The 21,444-nt window shown below is 46.5% G+C and overlaps 2 protein-coding genes across 2 annotated transcripts; one reads left to right on the forward strand and one right to left on the reverse strand.

Moving 5' to 3' along the window:
* Positions 1-6,878: 6,878 nt before the first annotated feature.
* ZCCHC18 (zinc finger CCHC-type containing 18) lies at positions 6,879-10,071 on the reverse strand. Its single transcript, XM_019431799.2, is given in 4 exon segments — positions 6,879-7,977; positions 7,980-8,533; positions 9,371-9,459; positions 9,833-10,071. Coding segments are annotated over 2 exon segments (1,215 nt in total). The 5' UTR covers positions 8,410-8,533; positions 9,371-9,459; positions 9,833-10,071; the 3' UTR covers positions 6,879-7,192.
* Positions 10,072-10,197: 126 nt separating this feature from the next.
* SLC25A53 (solute carrier family 25 member 53) lies at positions 10,198-20,962 on the forward strand. Its single transcript, XM_019431818.2, has 2 exons — positions 10,198-10,291; positions 18,419-20,962. Exon 2 carries the CDS (start codon positions 18,451-18,453, stop codon positions 19,369-19,371), a length of 921 nt encoding a protein of 306 aa, XP_019287363.1. The 5' UTR covers positions 10,198-10,291; positions 18,419-18,450; the 3' UTR covers positions 19,372-20,962.
* Positions 20,963-21,444: the final 482 nt, after the last annotated feature.

Here is a 21,444-nt window from a genome sequence, read left to right on the forward strand (position 1 = left end):
AGCCACAGGATCAAGTTTTTTTTTTTGACAGGTAGGCTACTGGCCATTGTCAAGGCCCCATGCTCTGAGTGAGCACTCCAAGGGCTATTTTGTCCTTTAATGTACGAAGAGGTTAAAGGGCCTTTCTATGTCAGGCAAACCCAGGGCTGGGGCTCGTCCCAGAGCCAGCTTTATTTCTGTGAAAGCAGCCCTTGCGTCCTCAGTTCATGCGAGGGACTCCCAGTCTGGCCCTCCCAAGAGGTCATAGAAGGGCTTCACTATGGCTGAGAATCTGGGAATCCAAATGCGACAGAACCCTGCGACCCCTAAAAATTCATGCAAGCCCCATTTTTTGGGGGGAGCTGTGGCAGTGTGGTGATAACATTTTTCCTTTCTGGTCCTAGTTCTCTTTTTCCTTTTTTGAGGAGGAAGCCTAAGTATCAGACGTGCTGCTGAAAAATCTATGCCTTTTTCCAAGAGGCTTGGTACCCTGAGTAGGATAGGAGCTGCAGGAGGGCCTTGGTACCTTTCATACAGTTTTCTTGGGTGTCGCTGGCAAGGAGGAGGTCGTCTACATATTGGAGGAGGACACACCCTGTGGTTTCCCTCAGAAAGTCGATGAGGTCAGCAGCTAGTACTTCCCCAAAAAGAGTGGGCAAGTTCTTGAAGCCTTGGGGAAGTTGTGTCCAGGTCAGCTGCATCTGGCGCCCTGTAATGGGCTCAGTCCATTCGAAGGCAAACAATGGCTGTTGACTTTGAGGAGCCAGGCGGAGGCAGAAGAAAGCATCCTTTAAGTCGAGGCATGTAAACCATCTGGCTGACCCCGGAATTTGGCTGAGGAGTGTATATGGGTTCAGAACCACTGGGTGTAAGGAAACACTTTGTTAATGGCCCTCAAATCCTGTACTGGTTGGTATCCTCCTCCTGGCTTCTTGACTGGCATGAGTGGGGTATTCCAAGCCGATTGGTACACAGTTAGAATACCTGCTTCTCTGAGCTTGGTCAGGTGCTCTTGTATACCCATTCTAGCCTCGAGTGGAAGGGAGTACTGCCTTTGTCTCCAAGGTTGGGTTCCAAGGATCAGGTCAACAATGATGGGGTCCAGTTCCAAGCTAGTCCAGGTGGGTTATCTTCAGCCCATACAGAGGGGAATGTAAGCCTGAACTCTGAGGGGCTACAGGGTAGGGCCTGGGCACAGAATAGTCTCCATTCTTCTTCCCTTGACAGGGTAATCGCCACGACCAGGGTATCCTTCTGCCTTGAGTTTAACTGGAGGCTAATGTGTCCAGTGGGTTCAAAAGTTATCTGGTCCCCAAGTTTGGAGAGCAGATCCTTGGCCCAGGAGAGGAATTGGGCAGTCAGGTAAGTAGAGGAACTCATGCCGGACCTTGTGACCCCCAGGTTCACATTGTCGAGCTTGACAGAAGGGCTGCATCACTGTGTCCCAGTAGCCCCAAGTATGGTTTCCATCTTTTGGCTGAAGGGCGCCACCAGGGAAGTAACAACTGAGTGTTCAGCTCCAGTGTCAACAATGAAATTTATTGTTTGGCCCCCTACTTTCATTTAATGGGGGCCAAGAGAGAAAGAGCCCTGTCCCCCTCAGTCTGATTCTATCCCGGCCAGACCAATGAGGTTCTCGCTTCGAGGTTCTTCCCGATATCAGCAGGGCTTTGAGAGGCCCTTCCAATTTGGACATTCATTCTTCCAGGGTCCCTTCTGTTTGCAGTATGCACATTGGTCCCTTGCTAAGGGGCTCTGGTCTTCCTCCCTTTTGGTGGTTGGGGTCTTCCCATCTTCACAGCGTCTGTTTCTTTTAGTGCTGCTGCGAGAAAGGTGGCCTTCTTTTTTAGTCTTCTCTCTGCTTCTCTTTTAGCTGAGACTGCTCTTTTCATGAAACTTTACTGGCAACCTCTATCAGATGATTGATATTCATCCTGGCAAAGCCCTCCAACTTCTGGAATTTTCTTCTGATGATATTTTAGTCATGTTCATGGGCTTTTTGGCTCCAGCTTGGATTCCCCCAAGGAGGGCTTCCTGGTATCATCGGATGTGGGCTTGTCCTTCTGTGGTGAAATCCCATGTTGGGTGTTCTTCAGGCACAGCAGCTTGAGCCAGACAGCAGGATCATTGATCCCCGGAGGTGTGTGATCTTCTAGATACTGTCATGTTTCTCTCATTCTTCTTCTCTCTTCTGTATTAAACAGAGTACGGAGTAACTGTTGACTATCTTCCCAAGTCAGTCGGTGGGTCTGGAAGAGGGACTCCATCAAGTTGACCATTGCTTGTGGCTTTTCAGAGTATGATGGAGTGTTGTGTTTCCAGTTGAGGAGGTTGGTTGTAGAGAAAGGTTGATAATACATCATGGAAAGGCTGGCTGGACTGTTCCATCCTCATTCTGTCTTTCAGGCTCTCTTGTCTCCCTTACAGGCATTTGGAGAGCGTTAGGTCTGGGTCTGAGGTGCAGTCTGGCTGCTGGCCCTTGTCTCCCGGGGAGGGTTCTCTGGATGCAGGAGGTGAGGAGAGATGGGCAGCAGTGGCAGCAGAGGAGAGACAGACGGGGGAGGAGTTTCAAGCTCAGGGGCATGGGGGAGGGAGCCTGGTGAGTCATAAGGTGGCAGAAAGACGGGATCTTCCTCCAGGTGTCCTGCAAACACTAGGGGAGTGGTGAGTTTCTTCTTTGGCTCCCTTGGTGAATCTCCGGGTAAAGCTGCTAAACCCTTTGCCTGACTCTGCTTGCTATGGGTGAGTCGCACCTAAGACAGAGGATTTCAGGCAATTTCAAGTCAGGAGTCGATGTATGGAAATTTATCAGGGTGACCTAGGTTCCCATTGATTATCAGCCAAACCCGCTGCACTACTTGAGCATCTAATGTCTGTTCCGGGGGCCATCCTACATTCAATATGGGCCATTCTAGTTCACAAAAGGTCCTTAACTTCCTGGGTGTCATTTTCACCCTGTAATTGCCTGAAAATCCCTTTTTAAAATTTTTGAGCGTGACCTCTAAAATTGTAGGCTTACTCTGTTTTGATCCCATTATTAATTCCTTTCTTGTGTTTGGTGACAGACACGACCAACAGACAAAGGGAGGGTATCCCCTCAGATGCCCTCAGGACCGATCAGATACTCCATTGGTCGTCTTCCCAAGGGAAACTTTAGGTGAGACTTGGCCGTAGCAGACTCAGCTTTGTGACTTGTGATCGGAGTCTAATCTGATGCCACCCTGGACCGTATGCTTTTCACTGAGACGCAGGAGATCCCACTCAGACTCCATAGAATTTTGGGACCTTAAGGGTGCCCGTCCGTGGAGCCACAAACTCGAACTCAAGTGGCAAGCCTGGCCAAGCTGCACATTCACACACACACACACACACACACACACACACACACACACACCAGAGTCTATTACATTCCCTCCTGTAAGATTTTCTACCTGTGAGACCACTAAGGTCTCCGGGAAGTGATCAGGTCCCCCCCTTCCACCCTTTTGGTTGGGCCTGACTACTTTGGTGCCCCAGCCTTACCGGTTCTCACTTCAGGTCCAGGTCCTCACCTACCAGGTCTCTTTGAGTCCAGCAGGAACGACAGAACAGGGCCAGCCCCAGGCGACTAAACAGGGGACTGCTGAAATTCAGTCAGGACACGCCTTCTCCTTTATGATTCCTTGCTGCTTGCTCCCTCACAGCCTAGCCATTCTTCCAAACCAGTGGCAACAATGGGCCAGAGCGGTTGGGTTTCTCAGTCAGGGAACCAAATATGTTATGGAACCAGGCTGGAACGGTGGCAGAAAAACCAAGCAGCACTCGGAGATCTTGGTGGATCAGAGATTTAGTTAACACCGGAGGGCTCAGAGGAGACGGTTTCTCCAAAGATCTTAGTGCCAAATGCAAGTGGGAAGGGTAATTTATAGTTGTCAGCTTCCATATCTGTGGTGGGTTTTCGTGTGCGCAGCAAACAGGGCAAGAAGAACCCAGAAGAAGGGTCTCTAAGCTAGAGACCAGAGCTTGTTTTAGTCCCGTCGGCCATCTTTGGCGCAGTACTTTTTTCATTTCTCCAACAATTGCTGTTATGAAATGAACAGGAAGAGAAAGAAAATTTAACAAAAGAGACTGAGAGGTAGGCACCGAAAAGATCTGAGGGAAACTGTGAGACAGGGGTGTCATAGAAAGCAAGGGAAAATAGTATCTAGAAGAAGAGGGATAATGCACAAGAAGGTCATGCAAAGGCTAGTTTCTCCTGACAAAAGACACATTTCATCTCTTAGCAATTCATGAGAGTGAAGGGAGAAGGCGAAAAATAATCTCAAATAAAGGCTACCAGGCACAAAATTCTCTAAAAGCCTTATTTTGGTTAACCCCATTAGTTTGATCTGAATTCCCAGGTCCCTCAGGGAAGATACATATGTCCTGAATACTGGAAAAGCAAATGCTACACAAAGTAAAATAAAGGATCAGGTTTGTGTCATTTTGGTGAAATAAAAACTCAAACAATTTTAAGTTTACAGGACAAAGAAGATGATGAGGGAAGGAAGTAATGGGGATTAATCAGAACAGTTTTACAAAGTAGTTGTCTGTACTGAACTCCCAAGCTAAGGCCAGTGAAAAGGAGGGCAGTGGTAGGTGTTGTATTTATTTTTCTTTTTACCCTACCTGGTCCCAGAAAGAAATTATGACAGCATAAACTGTTTATTTGGGTAAATTATTCAACAAGCATTTATAGAGTAAAAATGAGAAAAGGTGACCAGAAAAAGAAAGGACATGTTAATCTAGGATAGATAAATGGGCAGATCCCTTCCAAGGGTAGATTTAGAGAAGAGTAGGGAGGAATAAAAGACTATAAACCAAGAGTCAGGGAATGTTGGTGGGCCCCTATGACTTTGGGGGCCTGAGTGGAACTCAGGGGATAGGGGTCTCTTTTGATGCTAGAGAGATGGAGGTGGCTACCAGGGGCCCAGAATTGTCCCAGAGGGATGCAAGAAGTGAGCCTCATGAGCCTTTGCTCCTGGCCAGTTCTCAGCTAGAGGGTCCAAGGCAGAAGGGCCCTCCCAGTCTCCTTCTGGCCATGGGGTTAAGGAGGTGAAGCTGAAGGCAAACACAGGGTGCTAAGGGGAGGGGAGGGGTGCTGGCAGAGCACAGGAGGCTGAGCCTCCACACCCGTCCATAGAGAGAGAGTGTGTGGCTGGGGGAGAGGAGAGGTGGGTTGAAAGGTCAGATTAAGGGGTCAGGGAAGAAGCAGGAGAAAGAAGCTAGGGAGGAGCTGATGGGGATGATTCTGAAAGGAGAAGCACTTCATGGCAGGGTCTGGGTATGGCAGTCCGGGGAAAGCTGCAGTGGGCTTCTTGCAGTGCCTGGCTTCTACCCCTCCCCAGAGGCTTGAGCCTGCACCCCTTTGTCCCTGTTGAGGGGCCATTAACTGCTAGCATAATTAGAGCCCCAATACCCTTCTTCCCTCAGGACCACACAGCCCAGGGTTCTGTGTGAAACCTCCAGAGTCTGCCATTCCTACCAGTCTAGATGTGAATCCCCTGCCCAGTCAAGGTGCCCTCTCCTCCTCTCCCTGTCTTCTCCTCCCCCCAATCTCTACAGCTCTATGCTTCTTCTCCTCCACATACTACCTTCCACCGTGCCACACTCTGCCCTCTCAGCCATATTTCCTTCCTCACAAACCCCCTCAGGTCTATTCATTCCACTCTATCCCCTGATTTAAATTAAAACATCCCCTATCAAACTTGTCTTGCTCACAAGGATAGGAACTGATATACCTACAAAGAACAGGAAGACCTTTATGCACAGAGGGTCATTTTTATCACTCTCCAATGTGAGGCCATGAGATGGGGCAGGAAAAGGTGTCCAGGAAGGTCCTTCCGTGATCTCTCTTTCCTATTGATGTCCTCAGTTCTAAAAGGGTATATGGAGGGGTGCCTGGGTGGCTTAGTAGGTTAAGCATCTGCCTCTCTTGGTACATGAAATCAAGCCCCATGTTAAGCTCTGAGCTGACAGCATAGAGCCTGCTTGGGGTTCTCTCTCTGCCCCTCCCCACTCAAAATAAATAAACACTAAAAAATAAAAAGAGTATGTGGGCTTTCTAATTCCCATGTATTTTCATATTCCCTGGCACCCAGATTCCTTTACATCCTTCCTTGGGTATTCCCATTTGTTGGATCAGAACAAGGTTAGCTTAGAGTCCTTGGGCTGCTGTCCTCTACAATGTAGCCAGGGGAAGCTTGGGAGGTGCTGAGGTTCCTGGTACTAAATTCTGATGAGTAGCTGCTTTCTCAGTACTGAGGGAAGAAGCATAGGGTAGTGTCAGCCCAAAGGACAGTCTTATTGGTGCCACCAGGTATTGTCCAGAAGAAGCAGTAGCAGCAGTCTAAGGAATCTACCCAGGGGAGGGAGAGCACTCCTTCCCAAAGTGAACAGGAATGGGACCCCTGAGATACCCATTTCCCATTTTTCTCCCAACCCTTGTCCATGATCACTTTTCTCAGGATGCATTAGGGAAGAAAGCATTGGGATATTAACTAGTGGGTGCAGATTTGACCCTGACCTAGGACCAGGTCAGTTGTGATAAGGGGCTTTTAGGGAGATATTCAGCCCATTTCAGCTTCCCTTTTCCTCATCTGTAATGAGGCTGGTAAAAAAACTCCATTTCACAATATGACCCCACCCCCATTAGAGCTTCTATATTTGGTTCTTTTTTTTTCTTCTATATTCCTAAAAGTTACATCACACACAGAGACATTGAACTTGATGCTTGTATATATTCATTGACATAGAACTCCACAACATATATTTGTTTGCTGAAAAATACACAGTATAGAACAGCACTTACATTTGATCACTTTTATCTATACATACGTGGGTACACAGTTATAGGGAAATATCTAGAAGGACATTTATCAAAGGGCTGACAATGTTTATATAAGGATGGAGAGTTTCAGGTAATTTGTATTTTTTGTATATTCCTTCATTTTGTGAAGGTTTAACAGAGTAACACTTCTTTCATAAGAAGAATAAAGTCACCAAGGAAATGGACACAGGCAGAGAACAGACCCTTAGCAGGGACAGAGGGCAGGCCATCCTCTCCACTTTGGTGGTATCCAAGACCTCTCCAGTCCAAAATAAAGCCAATTAATGGATTAATTAATGCAGATAGAAGTCTACCCACTCTCATTTTCCCATCTGAATACAGTAAAGGATTCACTTAGGGCTGGGTCTAGCACCTTACGAGAAGCCCAGAGAGGTCATTGTGTCTGCTAGGGACTTCTTTTGACCTCTCCTTTTCTGTATGTGTCAGCTCCTGCAGAATGATGATCACATTCTCAAACAACTCAGCTTTGTTGCTCTCACTGTCACAGGTTTCCTTTGAGTGGCCCTCCTCACCACAATATGAACAGAAGAATGTGTATTTTCGCTTCCCGGCTCTATGCATATCCCCAGGACCATCATTCTTATACCCAGAACCCCCACTGGTAGAAGGAGATTGAGCCACAGAACTGCTGGAGGAATCAATAACCACTATTTGATCCAGACATCTGGCCCTGACTCTGAGATGAGGGACATCCATGGATGTAAGTGGAGGGTCCTGAGACTCAACTAGGATCACATCCTCATTTGAGTCATCAAGAGTATCATCTACCTCTATCACATTGCAGTCATCATTGCTGATTGCTATTGGCTGAGGGCCCTGAAATGTCATGTGGCTTGTTGCCCTCTCCAAGATTAGCCCAGACCTTTTGAGTCTCTTCAGTTTCATAAAAGTGTCATTCCAATCCCCTTCCTCCCTTATCATCTTGATTAACTCCAAAAAATTAGGAAGATGCTCTTGATTATTTGCATACATCCTAAGAAGATGTTTCAGCTTAAAATGCAGGTCCATTTTCAGCTCAGCTCCTAAAAGGAGCTGGTGCAGGCGAGTCTGGTTTGCATCTTTCTGAGCTATGATCCCTGCGTGAATAGCATTCTGAAGCTGCACTTCTAAAAGAATCACATAAAGGGAGTCTTTCTCCCTTGTGCCTACAGAGTGTTAAAAAATTTACCATGGGCAGTGACACTGCTTTCAGACTCCCCAAACACCAATTTCATTGCCTGCAAGAAAGCAGCCACTCTTAGATTGGGGTTGGCAGCCTGGAGCAAACACATGACCTCCCTGGCAGGGCCCCTAAAGGTTTTCATCAAGCACTTGAGCTTTTCCTCCTCAGACATACTCCAATCGGGCAGGACCCCATTGACTTGGATCAGTCAGTTTTCAAAGGTTTATTCCCCTTGGGCTGGCACCACTCTCCCTGAGAACAATTTCACATTTCTTTCTGCCATGTTGACACTTAAAGGACCAAGACTCCTCCCCAGAGACCTCAAATTTGAATGGGCCCAAGGTGGCAAGGGTGTGTTTTGCCTCTGGCTGTTACCCACACATGCAATGATGCTAGCCATGATGGTGGATGATCTTCTATCTGAATATAACAAGATACTCAGGCTTTTCAGAAAAGCCTAATCTGTATGAGGAATCCCCAAAGCAGTGTTCCCAGGCTCTGCTTTCCTTGTATCTCAATAGGGACTGTAAAGAAAAGGGGGAAGAAAAGGTCAGTAAGGTAGTAGATTGCAGGGAAGTGGTCTGCAGTCGCTCTACTTCCATGAACACCTTGCAATACATTGTATATTTGCTAACTGACCTAAAAATATGCTGCAGGAGACTGGCTATTATAACTTTCTGGAGATACTGGATGTCTTTGTTCTAGCAGGGTACTTTTCAGAGCTACATCCATCACTCCTGTAAGTCCTCCAGGAGGGAGGGCAACTGTTGCTTTGAATTCTAGGTGAAATTGTGTGTGGGGCTGTTACTGGGCTCTCAAAATAGAGTGCAAAGGTCTAAGTCTCATAGATTTGTGATAATAAATAAGATATCCATTAAAATAATTGTGTGTCAATCATACTCAAAAAAAAATGTAAAGATATCCCTTAAACTCAGTTCTCGGATCTCAACCACAGCCCCTTCTCAAAGTCCCTCACCCCTTATTTCTTAGATTATAAAACATAAGCTAGGAAACAAGTGCACGCCTTTATTTCACTTCCAGCCTCTGCAACAGGTGCCTTCCTGAGAAAGCTCCCCTTCGGAGTAGGTCGACCTCTGTCCACTGGGGGTTGCAGATCCCAGCTCTGATTTCTGTCCACTGGGGTTTGCAGATCCCAGTCCTGAGGACGTCAAGACTGCGTGGTCGGGGAGGGCCAGACAGAGAAGGAGGAGTCAAGTGCAGCCTCATCCCTCATTCTTCATCCCACTCCCTCTCCCCCCTCCCCCCCCCCCACCTCCGCTGTAGCCAGACGGAAAATTCTATCTCCCACCTTCAGACAGAAAATTCCCTCTTCTACCTTCTGAATACAAGCCAAAGCAAACCTTCCCATTACTTTTCCCTGGGAAATCGTTGGCCTGCCAGCTCTGCAATCAGCCGCAAAGAATTCAAGTTCGGATTTGGCTTTGATGGCCTGGCACGGAGAAAAGGAGTAAGAGTTGGACATGCACACCCACATATTCCTCCCCAGGAAAAGATGGGGATATGCAAAAGGAGTTCAAAGCAAACAGTTTGTGATTCTCTTCCCCTTGTCCCGCCCTTACTACCCTTTGAAAATGCCCCCCCCCCCTTTCAATTCAGGCAAATCCTACCCATTTGGCAGCTTCCAGCAAAACCCCACCTCCTCCCTTAGCTAGCGGGGCCAAGGGAGTGCTCCTTCCCTGCCTCGCAGTTCTTGATTCCCTAAGTGGAGAGCCGTCCAGTACTGGTGGAGCTTCCCCTTCCTCTCTCCTCTCGGGGCAATCGCGCCCCCTCCCCCCCCCCCCCGCGTTTTATTATTTTTTTACCTGTGCTCTGCTGGTGGGCAGCGGATGCTTCGGCTTGGACAGCTGTGGATGTCTCTTCCCAGTCTCCGCGGGCTTGCACGGGGATGCTTCTTCGACCGCAGAGCGAACCGGTGCTGCCCAACGGAGCTGCTCCGCAGGGCAGACCAGTAAGTGGTAGCTAAGCCTAGGCAGCACGGTTCCCAAGGCAGCCGCGGCCGCCCCTGCCCACCCACTGGGTCCTCCCAGCAGCAGCAGCTAAGGTTAGCCTCTGCCCATTGACACAAAAGAGCTAGATGAGCTGGGTGGCGCGGCCAATCAGCGGGGCGCGGAGGCGGCCTCTTCTCTCAGTCTATGGCCCTGAGGCCATTGCTAGCAAAAGTGGGGAGCCGACCAGCAGGAGCTGCTGCACACGGGCGCCAGCGCCAGCGAGGTGTCAAGTGCAGCTCGGACGCACGGACCTGGCCGATTTGCATTTTACCCGTGAGTTTGCTGCTTTCCCCCTTGGTTTCTTTCTCCCTCTCCCCTCCAACTCAACTCTCCTCCCTCTGCGCTTTGAGACCGGATGCCTTAAACACGAGGTGGGACAGAAATCAAGTGAACAATAAGAGTTCCTCACCTTTGTATAGGGGGGAAGGGGAGAAAGCATTTACTGAGCGCTTTCTGCGTGCGAATGTGCTGGCACAGACATCTCATTTATTCTCAGCAGCCCTGTGAAGGAGGTAGTGGTGTGCCTGTTTAACACAGAGAGAGAGAGATCTTCAGCACTCAACCAGTATGGTTAGGAAGTGCAGAGCTAAGCGCTCACACCCAAGTCAACATGTCTGATTTCAAAGGCTACCCCCTGTAAATACTCTCTACTCTTTGAGGGTTGGTGGAGAAAAGCCAAAGTGGAGATGTGAGGGCCCATTTGGAACTATATAGAATTAGTGAGCAAGGACTATTATCTTCATTGTACAGATAGGGAAACAGAGAGGTCAGGCGTCTTGCCTAGCATCACACAGCAAATAAATTTCAGCATCCGATTTTGCATCCAAGTCTGTTGTTCTAATGCCAACTATTTGCCTAGCTGACCTGCCTAGACAGTATGTTTACATCGGTGGTCTCAAACCACCAGGAGTCTTGGTGTGATAGTAGTGTTCAGTGAGGGGGGAGGGGAGAGAGTGGGGTGGGGGAGTGGGGTAGGGGAAGAGGTAGGCAACTTTTACAGTACCCACTATAGAAAAGAGGAAACTAAGGCACTTTTCTTTCTCATTCTACACTATACTTTATACTACAATAAGCTGCTTGTTTATTTAAAAAATAAAACATTATTTCTACAGCTTATGAGCTCAAAGGAAACAAGGCTCAGAGAAGTGAGATGACTTGCCCGAAATTACAAGGTGAAGCCAAAATTTGGACCAAATCTCTCTGACACCAGAAACTATGCTTTTAACCAAAGTATGGGTACAAGACTGGTTGCCTCAGAATCATTTTGGAGAGCTTGTTAGAAAGGCATATTCCTTAGCTCCACCTCTGGGGGATTCAGATTTGCTAGGACTAGGGGTGGGGAGTGTGATTTATATTTTTAACTAGTGCTGTGGTTAATTCTGAGGTGTAGAGAAGTTTATGAATCACTGCTGAAGACACCACATCATGCTGAGGGTAATAAGTAAATGGCCTGGTGCCAATGTATCTGGCCACAGCACATCTGTCATGAAATGTAACCCCACTGAGCAAAGGTTCCTACCCAGGGTTTCTTATGAAATTGTCTGCAAAGAATTTGGACTCTGTATATTTTTCTGAGTTCTTAGTTTTGTAGATTTTTCAAGATAAGTTTGTGGCCCAGAAATGGTTAAGAATCATTCCCCTATAATCTTTCTTCATAACATCTTTCAACTTGTACTTCAGGAAGAAGTGTGAGAAATGAAACAGTTTGACCTAACCGCTGATCCACAGCTCTCTACCGCTGATACAGCTCTTTCATTTCCTGGCTTGAGGACAGGTTGCTAGGTTGCCCTTCTGTGAGCTCTTGAGGGGACCTCTCCTTTGCTGTATTTGGCATCACTGGCCCCAGAGAAAGAATAACTCCATGGAAACGGCATGCAAGGCTATCCTGCAGGGCCACCAGCTTGAATGGCCTGTGAGGCCAGTGGCCGGGAAACCTTCTCTATATTCTAGGACTTCTCATTCTTGGAGAGCAGGTCTTACTTTCCTTATGTAAATTGTGACTAGGAGGCCCCTGTGAGGCTTGTTCTTGACTCCTGATGTTTGGAAGCAAATGTACAATCTAATGCCCTTCCACGACTATTGTTGGGTTCATCTTCAACATGTCAAGGTATTTCACCTGCTCCTTTCTGCCTTCTTATTTAAAAACCCAATACCTAGGGTTCTTTGAAGTAAACAGTTCAAATTTGGAAATGAGGACTTTTATCTGAGGGACCTTTCTCTCGTGGATGGAACAGTGTGGAAGGGGTTGTGGAGGCTGGAGGGTATGGGAGGTAGAGAGAAGGCTGACCTCACCCAGTCAGCAGTGATGCTGGCAGTAGCTCTTAGGCTTCTTGAGACTTTTGCTTCTGCTCCCCAATACCATGACATCAACCCTGTGTCACAGCAGATTCTGTGTTTAAATTGTCTTCACTGCCAACTTAGGTGATCTGCAGGCGGACCTGGTGGGGATGGGATCATATAGGAGAAATAGATTCTAGAACTCTGACCAAAAAAGTGAGAAGAAATGGATTATGTAAAGGTGTCTACATTGGGCCCTTAAAACTAAGCTAAGGTCTCTTCCAGCAAGGCTGGGAGGAGGATTTGCTAAACTGGCTCCAGTTGGATATAGAGTATCCCTTATCTCTGGCCTCATGTGTGGGAGTGTGTTCCAATTCATGGCTCTGATGAGACCACATTTTCCAATTTCAACAAAGAAACCTTAAAAGTCTGAAGGTTAGGGAGATACAGCTTTTCAGCTGAAACAGTAATAGCTTCCCTGGCTGCCTGCCTCCTCTGTGCCAGGAACTTTCCATCTGTTATCTTTACATTTAAGCTTCTCAGCAGCCATATTAGACAGTGATTGTTATCCCATTTTGCAGATAGGGAACCTGAGTTTCAGGGAAATTAAGTAACTTATATAAGGCCACACAACTAGTAAGTGGAGTTACTGGGACTTCAGCCCCCTCAGGGCTGTCACACTTTAAAGCCCATGAACAACTTTGCTGTCTCCCAAACAAGCAATTTAAAATGCACTCTGCAAGGGCACCTGGGTGGCTCAGCTCACTCAGTTAAGCATCTGACTCTTGCTTGGATCAGGTCATGATGTCATTGTTTGTGGGCTCCATCTGGCTCTGTGCTGGCTGTGTGGAGCTTGCTTGGGATTCTCTCTCCCTCTCTCTCTGCCTGTTCCCTGCTTCTGCTCCCTGTCTTTCCCTGTCCTTCCCTCCCTCCCTCCCTCTCTCTCCCTCTCAAAATAAATGAAATAGACATTAATAAAATAAAATAAAATCTACTCTGCAGATGACCCAGTGCATTAGACTGATTTCAGCTTTTAGAAGAAGTGTAGTTGTAATCTAATCTTTATTTCTGGGATCTTTTTTTATAATGAAACTAGTAATATAACTTAGGGAGCAATTTATATACTGAGTACTGTGTTAAGAGTGTTATATACTTCCTCTCATGCAAGCTTCATGATGATAATTTTAAAGATAAGGATACTGAAGCTCAGAGAAGTGAAGAGACTTGGCCAAGGTCATAAAGCTAGGAAGTGACATGGTGAAATTCACACCCAGATCTGTTTGACTCCAGAGCCTGTGTCTTTATGCTATAACACTTTTCAGTGGGGAAAACAAATATGACCCTTTTTCTAAATCCACTCCTGTCAGCCACAGCTCTATCTCCTTACCACGGCCTGCATCCAGAACTGTGCACCATTCATATTTTTAGGCCTCTGTGCCTTAGGCCTCTTCCTCAGCATAGAATGCCTGCCATCACTCCTTCACCTAATGAAATCCTGGTCATTGGTTAAGGATAAAGTCAAATGCCCCTCATGAGAGAAATTTCTTCGCTGCTCCCTGTCCCAGGTAGAATAAATTGCTCTTGTCTTTCTGCTCTTACCTTGATTAGTGTACCCTTAATTTTGCCTTCCAGTATAGTTTAGCTCATTGTTGACCTGTCTCCCCGACTATATTCCCGAGCCCTTGAAGGCAGGTACCAAGTCCTATTCACCTCTAGCTTCACAGTAATTTATCCACAGTTATTTAGTACACAATCAGTACATGTTTGTGAGCTGAACAAAGACTGGCTGAGGGAGACCCTGCATGAACAAATAAGTGAGGGGCTGGATTCTGGGGTGATCACAGTCCAGGGTGATTCCCCTGGACTCGACTGACCAGAGGAGTCTGGAATCCCCTGGGCTCACTTTATTAGGCTTTAAACATAGGAGACACATCATGAGGTATAGGGAATAACTACTCAAGACTGACTCCAGACACATTCTATGGTCTGTACTTTGAAATTCATGTCAAGGGGCTAGAACAGTTTATAGAACATCTTTGCATTCACAGAAGAAAGGTCTTCTCTGCTTCATATGTGAACACAGGATTTGTTCCACCATACCTCTTTATCTGGTTCTGGCTGACCTGATCTTGCAGGAGTATATGCTCTATGGAGACAGATGGCGAAGTCAGGAAGCATCTCTCTATTTTTTTTAAATACATTTTATTGAGGTCACCATGATATGGATGCTTAACCACTTTCTCTCATTTTGTTTTATTAATCTTTGCAACAATCTTTTGAGGCAGGTCTATTGTTGCTATTTAATGGCTAAAGAAACAGATTGAGTTTAGTGTCTTGTCTAAGGTCATATAACTAAGTGGTAGAGACAGAATTCAGTTTCTTTTTTTAATGTGTATTTTTTAAAATTTTTTTTTAACGTTTATTTATTTTTTTGAGACAGAGAGAGACAGAGCATGAACAAGGGAGGGTCAGAGAGAGGGAGACACAGAATCTGAAACAGGCCCCAGGCTCTGAGCTGTCAGCACAGAGCCCGACGCGGGGCTCGAACTCACGGACCACGAGATCATGACCTGAGCCGAAGTCGGCCGCTTAACCGACTGAGCCACCCAGGCGCCCCTAATGTGTATTTTTAAGAGAGAAAGAGAGGTGGGGTAGGGAGAGAGAGGAGGGAGAGAGAGAGAGAGAGAGAGAGAGAGAGAGAGAGAGAGAGAGAATCTGAAGCAGGCTCTGTGCTGACATCAGAGAGCCTGATGGCGAGGCTGGAACTCATACATCACAAGATCATGACCTGAGCTGAAGTCCGACGCTTAACTGACTGAGCCACCCCAGGCACCTCCAGAATTCAATTTCTGATCTGTCTGCTCCCAAAGCCTGGCATCATAATTGGAGAATACATGGGAAAAAATGTGGATTCTCCTTCTCCCCTATAAAGTAGGAAGAATTAAATTTATAAAATGATGAATTAGATATTTAAGCTAAGGTGTTTCTAAATTATTGTTCACCTTTAATTCCTGAAAATGAATGACAAAATTGGCAGAAGGAATTGGGGATGGAAAAGCACAATTCTGCTATCAAATATTGGCCCTAATTCCTCCATGTCAGCCCCCAGTGTCATGCACAATATGAGAATGCCTAGAGAGCATTTCACCCCATCAGCTGATTGTATTTTATTATTTTATTTTATTTTATTTTATTTTACTTTATTTTATTTTGTTTTATTTTATTTTATTTTATTTTCAAGAGAGTGAGGGTGAAAGTGAGCAAGGGGCAGAGAGGGAGAGAGAAAGAATCAATCCCATGAGGAGCAGAGAGAGAGAGAGGGAGAGAGAAGAGGGGCTCATGCTCACCGGAAGCAGGGCTCGTGTTCACCCAATGAGAGGCTTAAACTCATGAGCTGTGAAATCATGACCTGAGCCAAAGTCAGATGCTGAACTGGCTGAGCCACACAGGCACCCCATTCCATCAGTTCTGTTGTAACTGAGATGGATCAGACTCCAAGATGTCAATGAATTTCTAAAGGTCATACAGGAAGATAATAATAGACTGGCACTTAGAATGCTAGTCTGCCAAATCCTAGCCCAGTTTTTCCCCTATGTCAGCCTGCCTTATGCAGTCAGTCAACACACGTTTATGGGTAACTCAGGAAAATGTGGGTAAGAAGTGGAACATAACTGCACTTTGAAATAGAATAGGGTGCAAACATTTCCCTCATTAACTGTCCTTATTTAGATGCAGGTAAGACTTGGGGTAGAAGTTCCTTGGTAGTATATTTGGGGGGTGTTGGGGGTACCTGTGGTTTTGGAGGTCTGAATGGAGCTCCCGGTGGCCTGGAGTTGGGGGAGGCGTCCTTTTGGCTCTAGAGAGATGGAGGTGGCTACCAGGGGCCCAGAATTGTCCCAGAGGGATGCAAGAAGTGAGCCTCATGAGCCTTTGCTCCTGGCCAGTTCTCAGCTAGAGGGTCCAAGGCAGAAGGGCCCTCCCAGTCTCCTTCTGGCCATGGGGTTAAGGAGGTGAAGCTGAAGGCAAACACAGGGTGCTAAGGGGAGGGGAGGGGTGCTGGCAGAGCACAGGAGGCTGAGCCTCCACACCCGTCCATAGAGAGAGAGTGTGTGGCTGGGGGAGAGGAGAGGTGGGTTGAAAGGTCAGATTAAGGGGTCAGGGAAGAAGCAGGAGAAAGAAGCTAGGGAGGAGCTGATGGGGATGATTCTGAAAGGAGAAGCACTTCATGGCAGGGTCTGGGTATGGCAGTCCAGGGAAGGCTGCAGTGGGCTTCTTGCAGTGCCTGGCTTCTACCCCTCCCCAGAGGCTTGAGCCTGCACCCCTTTGTCCCTGTTGAGGGGCCATTAACTGCTAGCATAATTAGAGCCCCAATACCCTTCTTCCCTCAGGACCACACAGCCCAGGGTTCTGTGTGAAACCTCCAGAGTCTGCCATTCCTACCAGTCTAGATGTGAATCCCCTGCCCAGTCAAGGTGCCCTCTCCTCCTCTCCCTGTCTTCTCCTCCCCCCAATCTCTACAGCTCTATGCTTCTTCTCCTCCACATACTACCTTCCACCGTGCCACACTCTGCCCTCTCAGCCATATTTCCTTCCTCACAACCCCCCTCAGGGTCTCAGATCTACGCTGAGCATTCATTTCTTCTCGGTCCTGAGTTTCCTTCATGTGTCCTAGATCCCCAGTTGCCTCTCATCTACCCCATCAGCTCCCAGCCATTTCTGCGGTGGGATCAGTAGCTTGGTGCCCTTGTACTGTCTTTCCTCTAGTACATTGATTCTGAACTAGTGGTGATTTTGCTTCCCAGGGGACATATGGCAATGTCTGGAGATAACTATATTATTGCTGGGTTGATCCCATCTTGTGCTGCTGGCATTCAGTGAGTGGAGGCCAGGATGCTGCTAAATGTTCTATAATGCACAAAACAGACACCTACAACAAAGAATTGTCTGGTCAAAAATGTCACATGTGTCAAGGCTGAAAATCCCTGCTCTATTATATAGCTACAGGTCTGCAAGGATAGGCTTGGAAATTGCCAGGTATAGAGATTTTTGGTGCTGACCTTCCAGGAACAGCTACTCTCTCTGTTCCTCAGTTGGGTGGGGCAGGGCATTGCTAAAGAAACAGTTACAACAGTGTTAGGAATCTGCAGGCAGAGAGACGAGGGAGATTCCCCACTCCCCAGATTTACTACCAGCTTTTAGAGAAAGTATTGGAATACAATTCTGAATGCCTTTCTGCTTCTTTGAGATAGTACCACTTTTTGAAAAGAGAATAGCAACTTATTGTAGCAGTTTACCAAATGCAAAATTTCATGTGGTGAAAGTTGAATGCAATATGTTTTGGAGTCCTGTTTTCCCAATTTTATTTTCTTCAATCACAAACCTTCTTTGAATATTAGAATATTTGATTTATTGGTAAACCACTGCACAGGTGACTCTTTTCAGAAAAAAAGAAAACAACTTGGCTTTTTTTTTAATGCTTATTTTGAGAGAGAAAGAGAGAGCACAAGAGGAGAAGGGACAGAGAGAGAGGGAGAGAGAGAATCCTAAGCAGTCTCCACTGTGCTGTTAGTGTGGAGCCTGGTGGGGCTGCATCTCACGAACTGTGAGATCATGACCTGAGCTGAAATCAAGAGTCAGACACTTGGGGCACCTGGGTGGCTCATTCGGTTGAATGTCTGACCTTGGCTCAGGTCATGATCTCCTGGTTCTGTGGGTTCGAGCCCCATAGCAGCAGGCCTGGGCTCGGTGCTTACAGGATGGAGCCTGCTTTGGATCCTCAGTTCCCCACCCCACCCCCGACCCTTCCCTGCTTTCTCTCTCTCTCTCAAAAATAAATAAACATTAAAAAAAGAGTTCCAATTTCTCTACATTCTCACCAACACTTAAAAAAATAGAAGAGGAGTTGGAAGCTTAACTGGTTGAGCCACCTAGGTGCTCCAACACTTCCTTTGTTTTAATTTGAGGCTGATGAACGATTTCTTAAGAAATATTTCTCAGAAACTCACCCAAAGTGTTGCTTGTTTCCTTAGAGCTAAGCTTCTTGGGACTCTGTTTCTAAGTAACGAAAATGCCACCAACAGATTTAAGTGGTCAGTAACCTCTTTTTTTTCCCACTCTTGCCAGTTTTCTTCCATCTGCACCCAGTTGTCTTCAGCATGGCAGAACAGAACCACTCTCCTAGAAAGGAACTTCAGCACAGGACACGAGCAGAGTCTCCAGGAAAGAAAAGCTGGCATTCCCAGGCCTATGCCCTTGGGGCCATTTCCAACTTTATGTCTACTTTTCTGACTTTCCCTATCTATAAGGTTGTGTTCCGTCAACAGATACATGCTATGGTGGTGTCAGAGGCTGTGCGACAGCTTTGGCATGAAGGCCCTCAATACTTCTACCGGGGAATATACCCACCTCTTCTCTCCAAGACATTGCAAGGGACTCTACTGTTCGGGACTTATGATAGCCTGCTGTGTTCTCTCTCCCCTATTGGGCCACACTCACTGGGACACCGCTGGGCTGCAGGGCTCATGTCTGGTGTGGTGGAGGCTGTGGCACTGAGCCCCTTTGAAAGGGTGCAAAATGTGCTCCAGGATGGTCGCAAGCAAGCTCGCTTCCCCAGCACCTTCAGCATTCTCAAGGAATTCAACTCTTATGGGCTTTGGGGGCGGCTGTCACTGGGCTACTATCGTGGTTTCTGGCCTGTCCTTCTCAGGAACAGCCTGGGGAGTGCTCTGTATTTTTCCTTCAAAGACCCCATCCAGGATGGCTTGGCAGAGCAAGGCCTGCCCCATTGGGTTCCTGCCTTAGTGTCTGGGAGTATCAATGGAACAATCACCTGCCTAGTTCTGTATCCTTTGATTGTGCTGGTGGCTAATATGCAGTCCCATATTGGCTGGCAAAGAATGCCAAGCCTATGGGCCTCTGCCCAGGACGTGTGGGACACTCGGGGCCGAAAGGTGTTCCTCATCTACCGTGGAGGCTCCCTGGTCATCCTAAGGTCCAGCGTGACATGGGGCCTCACTACTGCTATCCATGACTTCCTGCAGAGGAGATATCATTCCAGGAAAGAGCTGAAAGACTGACTAACTGTAGAAAGTGTGGCCATGGCAACTTTGTTATCCTAAGCCTTCCCAGTTGGTCTAAATAGCTTATATCTTTGGCTTGGTTACCTAATGCAACAACTGTTTAGCATCTTTGAACTGCGAGTGCATGGGAGAAATTGTCAACCACCAGCCTGTTGGGCAAAGACAAAGCCCAACAGGATTCCTTGGCCAGAAAAAAGAAAGTCACCCCAGTCCATCCACAGCTTCAACAGCCTCAGACCCAGGAGGCCCTTAAAAAAGCTTGTGACCCAGTTGAAATGTCACTCCTTTAAAGAATTCCTTGACAATAAGAGTAAAACTTTAAAAGATGACTTTAGTTAGGCACTGTGAGTTCTGGGACCCCTCCAGTTGTCCTTTGGACTAAACTTAGTGGAGGACCAGATACTCCAATTTCAAAGAACTATGTTTGACTTAGGATGCAGATTCCATAGAACATCTCAGATGACTGCATTTTCATGATATTGTTGACTACCCCTGCCACCATCACTCTCACTTCTCAGGGCTGTAGGTTCTTCTTTCAGTCAGGCTGGCATTTGTGGCTGGAAATCCTAAATTAGGCTTGCCTCAACTGATCAGATGTCATAAGAACTGATGGGGCTGGATATAGGGGTGGGAAGAAGTATTGTCACTTATGTCGCTAGATGGAAGGAATAGACTTTGAGGGAAGAGATTTAGTTCATGAGAAAAATGTACTATAGATTGCTTGTTATTATCTGCCAGTATATTTTTGATAGCAGGGCAATAACACTGCCTAGAAACCACTTGAGTTTCCCTAATAAATCTGGAAGTGAAATGACCATATCTCTTCACAAATAATTGCATATTTTATTGTGTGGATAAATACAGTTACAGTGACATAAAGATCAGAAATCTTAGCCTGTAGTTCAAAGCTATTCAAAATATGGTCTCCATATAACTTGCAGCATTTTATCACACCACTACCACTTACATGCATCCCTTACAACCAGCCAAACTGGACTATTGTTCTCTCCCCCAAAATTCCATGAACTTTCCCATGGCAGTGCTTTGGCCCACACTATTTCTCCACCTGCAGTATCTGTTCCCCACATGCTAGTCTGCCAAAACCCTTCCAGTTCCTCAAAGCCTAGCTCACATGCCAGCTTCTCTGTGGAGACTCTTCTGATTTCCCATAACTGAATGTTACATTAGTCTCTAGTGATGCCCCTTTCCAATAATACTTCATACATGGCACTGATTCCATTATGTCACTGATCTCATGGTGCCCTGTGTTCTTCTTGATGTTCTTTAATACCTCCTACTAGACTGTAAAACTCCTTGAAAGCAGGAATTCTTGTATGCATTTTAAAATCTCCCATTGTGCCTAGGTGCTCAATAATGTTGGCTGAATTACTGAATTGATTGTCAAGCTGTGATATGATCTTTATCCTCAGGGTGCTGTCCCTTGTACATGAAAATGATGTTAGTGACTCACTGTCAGCAAGACACATACCTTTGAGGTGTGATTTTGTTTTCTTTTATTAGTGGATTTAGTTTTGTGCTAATGATAATGCTGCTGCTGATAATAATAATAAATGACTATTAACTAGAACATTTGATGAGTTTGTGTTATTGATGGCATGTTTGCTATTAGCAACACCACAGGAACTAAAATTTCACAAACAGAAACACATTGCATAACTATCCCATTCATTTCAATTCCAGAATTTTGAAGATTTCCAAGATGACATATGTTGCAGTTTTCCCCTTGGAGATAATATCATGATAGTGACCTCCACTTGCACCTCCTTACCTAACTGAATTTGTCATTTAAAATGACCTACTTATAGATCCTAGCAGTGAGAATTCCTCACTTAACATCATAGAAATTAAAGATACAGCAGTAGGCGGTATGAGATCAGAGAGCATTTGCCAGCAAGGTCAACAGAAAATGGGTGGTCCAAAAGAGCTGTAGATGAGTTCCCACATCTGATCCTCGTGCAGATTTGGATGGGGTAGGACAGTGCTCTGCTGGTGGATTTAAGGGCAGGGAACATGGGGTCTGCACAAGGAAAGGAAAAATAGAACAGCAGC

This window comes from Panthera pardus, unplaced genomic scaffold, assembly GCF_024362965.1.
Source record: "Panthera pardus isolate Hobbes unplaced genomic scaffold, ASM2436296v1 HiC_scaffold_27, whole genome shotgun sequence".
Classification (NCBI taxonomy): Eukaryota; Metazoa; Chordata; class Mammalia; order Carnivora; family Felidae; genus Panthera; species Panthera pardus.